The 5,358-nt window shown below is 45.6% G+C and overlaps 1 protein-coding gene across 1 annotated transcript in view; it reads left to right on the top strand.

The window, feature by feature from the left end:
• Positions 1 to 203: 203 nt before the first annotated feature.
• Positions 204 to 5,358, top strand: part of tmprss13b (transmembrane serine protease 13b) — a 26,360-nt gene continuing 21,205 nt past the window's right edge. Inside the window, exon 1 of the mRNA XM_023967410.2 lies at positions 204 to 357. Within this exon, the coding sequence (XP_023823178.1) occupies positions 343 to 357 (15 nt within the window). The 5' untranslated portion in view covers positions 204 to 342. The remainder of the gene's footprint in view (positions 358 to 5,358) is intronic.

The raw sequence follows: 5,358 nt of genomic DNA, 5'->3' as shown, positions 1-5,358 counted from the left end.
TTTTTAGTCATTGAAATTATCTCTTTAGAAAACAACATTAAAAAAAGCTTAATTAGAGTGTTTCTGCTGGCTATGCATGTATCACAAATCATGTCACCTACTTTCCATGATGGAACCAGTTTGGCCAGCATTGAAGAGAGAATGTGGAGGGAGGGACAGAGGATTGGATACCAGTGCCTGTAGTGTGAATGGAGTTAAGATTCAGGAGGAGACACTGAAGCACAGGGAACGGACAGAGACTTACCAAGCTATAGAATCTCTCCTGTAGAATTGACCCAGATCCCAGTGAGGCCACCTCAGTCCCCAGAGGGCCACAGTGACTGTAGGCTTCCAAACACACAGATGGAACAAGACCAGGTAGGTGGATTTACTCTGTTCTATAACTCATCAGACATGTCCAATTGGCAACATTGACCTATTAACTTCGTAGGAAAAACTCTTAGGTTTGAAACAAAACATTGTCCGGTTTAGTTTTTACCTGATGTCCCTGCATGTTTGAGATACTTTTGGCCATGTAGTGTATGTGGACACCCCTTCAAATTAGTGGATTCGGCTATTTCAACCATACCATTGGTGACAGGTGTATAAAATCGAGTGCACAGCCATGCAATCTCCATAGACAAACATTGGCAGTAGAATGGCCCGTACTGAAGAGCTCAGTGACTTTCAACGCGGCACCATCATAGGATGCCACCTTTCCAACAAGTCAGTTCATCAAATTTCTGCCCTGCTAGAGCTGACCCAGTCAATTGCAAGTGCTGTTACTGTAAAGTGGAAACATCTAGGAACAACAACGGCCCAGCCGCGAAGTGGTAGGCCACACAAGCTCACAGAACGGGACTGCCGAGTGCTGAAGCGTGTAGCGTGTAAAAATCGTCTGTCCTCGGTTGCAACACTCACTACCGAGTTAAACTGCCTCTGGAAGCAACGTCAGCATAAGAACTGTTCATCGGGAGCTTAATGAAATGGGTTTCCATGGCTGAGCAGCCGCACACAAGCCTAAGATCTCCATGCGCAATGCCAAGCGTCGGCTGGAGTGGTGTAAAGCTTGCCTCAATTGGACTCTGGAGCAGTGGAAACACGTTCTCTGGAGTGATGAATCACGCTTCACCATCTGGCAGTCTGACGGAGGAATCTGGGTTTGGCAGATGCCAGGAGAATGTCACCTGCCCCAATGCATAGTGCCAACTGTGAAGTTTGGTTGAGGAGGAATAATGGTCTGGGGCTTTTTCTCATGGTTCAGGCTAGGCGCCTTAGTTCCAGTGAAGGAAAATCTTAACTCTACAGCATACAATGACATTCTAGAAGGTTCGGTGTTTCCAACTTTGTGGCAACAGTTTGGGGAAGGCCCTTTCCTATTTCAGCATGACAATGCCCCCGTGCATAAAGCGAGGTCCATATAGAAATGGTTTGTTGAGATCGGTGTGGAAGAACTTGACTGGCCTGCACAGAGCCCTGACCGTTGTTTGGGCTGAAATGGAACACTGACTGCGAGTCAGGCCTAATCACCCAACATCAGTGCCTGACCTCACTAATGCTCTTGTGGCTGAATAGAAGCTAGTCCCAGCAATGTTCCAACATCTAGTGGAAGCCTGTGAGTGGAGGCTGTTAAAGCAGCAAAGTGAGGACCAACACCGTATTAATGTCCATGATTTTGGAATAAGATGTTCGACAAGCAGGTGTCCAAATACTTTTGGTCAGGTAGTGGACATTATTTAAATGTATGGTTAGTGGAAGATTGAGGCATTTCCATTTGTATTTCATGGAATTGGATCCTGTATTTCAATTGTTGCTAGTAAATTCAATTGTGTTTCGTTGATCAGTAATTTGCCGTTCTGGTTTGTGTCCACTGAGTAGATTTTCTCTCACTAGGGTCAATGTATTGGTGCAATCACTTCTCAGCGTTTCCCACATTACGCATAGCAAATCAAATCAAATCACATTTTATTGGTCACATACACATGGTTAGCAGATGTTAATGTGAGTGTAGCGAAATGCTTGTGCTTCTAGTTCCGACCATGCAGTCATATCTTACAAGTAATCGAACAATTTCACAACAACTACCTTATACACACAAGTGTAAAGGGATGAATAAGAATATGTACATATAAATATATGGATGAGCGATGACCGAACGGCATTGGCAAGATGCAGTAGATGGTATAGAGTACAGTATATACATATGAGATGAGTAATGTAGGGTATGTAAACATTATATAAAGTGGCATTGTTTAAAGTGACTTGATACATTTATTAAATCCTATTATTAATTATTAAAGTGGCTAGAGATTTGAGTCTGTATATGTTGGCAGCAGCCACTCAATGTTAGTGATGGCTGTTTAACAGTCTGATGGCCTTGAGATAGAAGCTGTTTTTCAGTCTCTCGGTCCAAGCTTTGATGCACCTGTACTGACCATGCCTTCTGGATGATAGTGGGGTGAACAGGCAGTGGCTCGGGTGGTTGTTGTCCTTGATGATCTTTTTGGCCTTCCTGTGACATCGGGTGGTGTAGGTGTCTTGGAGGGCAGGTAGTTTTCCACCGGTGATGCGTTGTGCAGACCTCACTACTCACTCTGGAGAGCCTTGCGGTTGTGGGTGGAGCAGTTGCCGTACCAGGCAGTGATACAGCCCGACAGGATGCTTTCGATAGTGCATCTGTAAAAGTTTGTGAGTGTTTTTGGTGACAAGCCAAATTTCTTCAGTCTCCTGAGGTTGAAGAGGTGCTGATGCGCCTTCTTCACCACGCTGTCTGTGTGGGTGGACCATTTCAGTTTGTCCGTGATGTGTACACCGAGGAACTTCAAACGTTCCACCTTCTCCACTTCTGTCCCGTCGATGTGGATAGGGGGGTGCTCCCTCTGCTGTTTCCTGAAGTCCACGATCATCTGAGTGTGAGGTTGTTTTCCTGACACCACACTCCGAGGGCCCTCACCTCCTCCCTTTAGGCCGTCTCGTCGTTGTTGGTAATCAAGCCTACCAATGATTGAGTTGGAGGCGTGCATGGCCACGCAGTCATGGGTGAACAGGGAGTACAGGAGAGGGCTGAGAACGCACCCTTGTGGGGCCCCAGTGTTGAGGATCAGCGGGATGGAGATGTTGTTTCCTACCCTCACCACCTGGGGGCGGCCCGTCAAAGTCCAGGACCCAGTTGCACAGGGGCGGTGTCGTGACCCAGGGTCTCGAGCTTAATGATGAGTTTGGAGGGTACTATGGTGTTAAATGCTGAGCTGTAGTCAATGAACAGCATTCTTACATGAACAGCATTCTTACAAGAGGTATTCCTCTTGTCCAGATGGGTTAGGGCAGTGTGCAGTGTGATTGCGATTGCGTCGTCTGTGGACCTGTTGGGGTGGTAAGCAAATTGGCGTGAGTCTAGGGTGTCAGGTAGGGAGGAGGTGATATGATCCTTGACTAGTCTCTCAAAGCACGTCATGATGACGGAAGTGAGTGCTACGGGGCGATAGTCGTTTAGCTCAGTTACCTTAACTTTCTTGGGTACAGGAACAATGGTGGCCCTCTTGAAGCCGTCTGGGCCGGCAGCCTTGCAAGGGTTAACACGTTTAAATGTTTTACTCACGTTGGCTGCGGTGAAGGAGAATCCGCAGGTTTTGGTAGCGGGCCGTGTCGGTGGCACTGTATTGTCCTCAAAGCGAGCGAAGAAGTTGTTTAGTTTGTCTGGGAGCAAGACACCGGGGTCCGCGATGGGGCTGGTTTTCCTTTTGTAGTCTGTGATTGACTGTAGACCCTGCCACATTCCTCTCGTGTCTGAGCCGTTTAATTGTGACTCTACTTTGTCTCTATATGTCATGTTCCTGACCTTATTTCCTTTGTTTAGTCTTTGTTTAGTTGGTCAGGACGTGAGCTGGGTGGGTATATTCCATGTTATGTGTTTTCATTGGTTTAGGGTTGTCTAACTAGCCTGATATGGTTCTCAATCAGAGGCAGGTGTTTTACGTTGTCTCTGATTGGGAACCATATTAAGGTAGGCTGTTCTCACTGTTTGTTTGTGGGTGATTGTTGCCTTGTCTGTGTTTGTTCGCCATACGGTACTGTTTTCGTTCGTTTGTTCACGCCGTTTATTGTTTTGTATTTTGTCAGTGTTCTGTTTGTTGGATCAACATTAAAATTCATCATCATGAACATTTACCACGCTGCACCTTGGTCCTCCTCTCTTCCACCTAACGATGAGCGTGACACTATATTGACGCTTAGCTTGTTTGATTGCCTTGCGGAGGGAATAGCTACACTATTTGTATTCGATGTTTCCGGTTGCCTTGCCCTGATTAAAAGCAGTGGTTCGCGCTTTCAGTTTTGCGCGAATGCTGCCTTCAATCCACAGTTTCTGGTTGGGGAAGGTTTAAATATTCGCTGTTGGTACAACATCACCGACGCACTTGCTAATAAACTCACTCACCGAATCAGCATAAACATCAATGTTGTTGTTCGACGCTATCCGGAACATATCCCAGTCCACGTGATCGAAGCAATCTTGAAGCGTGGAATCAGATTGTTTGGACCAGTGTTGAACAGACCTGAGGAAGGGGCGGAGCTAGCATGTTGGAGTGAACGGCGGTGTGTGAGAGGCTCCTGCAACTTTTTTGCGAAATAATCTAACTTAACCTACTTTATGATACTTTTTACAACAAACGTTTCTTTCTAATACAACATTGTAACTTTCTGTGAAAAAATGCCGAGTAATAAGCGACCAAAGGACAATAAATCCACTAGGAGTCACACTGCTCCATTATATCAGACATCGTTCATACAATTCAAAGGTATTAACAGATTACACTATCAAAAAAATGGCATAGGAATATTTCCTGATAATTCCCTATGTGTGATAAATGTAGGCTGCACAGGGTCACTACTCCACTGCTTTGCCCTATGCTCTAGCTTGTATGGTTACTGTGTGGAATTTTTAGGATCCTCTCTGAAGTTCTGGAGACTTCATTGACCAGACCCGCTTCTAAATAATCTGGAGTGTCTGACTTCCCTAACGGATTACAACCTCAAAACAACTCATCTCTTACAGTCTGCATTTCGGCAAAAAACTAATCTTGTTGTTTTGGAAAAAGAGGGAAGCGCCCACTACCATTATGGCTCAGCGAATTGTCAAACACTGTACACTTAGAAAGAATTAGATATATTCTGACATAAATTACAACATTTGATCAATCTGGCAGCCTTTCCTCTCTTACTTGGACCATTTCGGCGCTGTGAATTGTACTTTTTACGCACTCTCAATTGTAATATTTTAATCACCTTTGGGCAGCATGTGCTGCACCGCCCCCGAGCAGTCGGGAGGGGAATAAGGGGAAGGGAAAGGGGGGGAAGAGTGGGGGAGGGATAAAGGGGGAA

This window comes from Salvelinus sp. IW2-2015, linkage group LG23 (assembly GCF_002910315.2).
Source record: "Salvelinus sp. IW2-2015 linkage group LG23, ASM291031v2, whole genome shotgun sequence".
Lineage (NCBI taxonomy): Eukaryota > Metazoa > Chordata > Actinopteri > Salmoniformes > Salmonidae > Salvelinus > Salvelinus sp. IW2-2015.
This window is presented reverse-complemented; position numbering and strand designations above follow the sequence as displayed.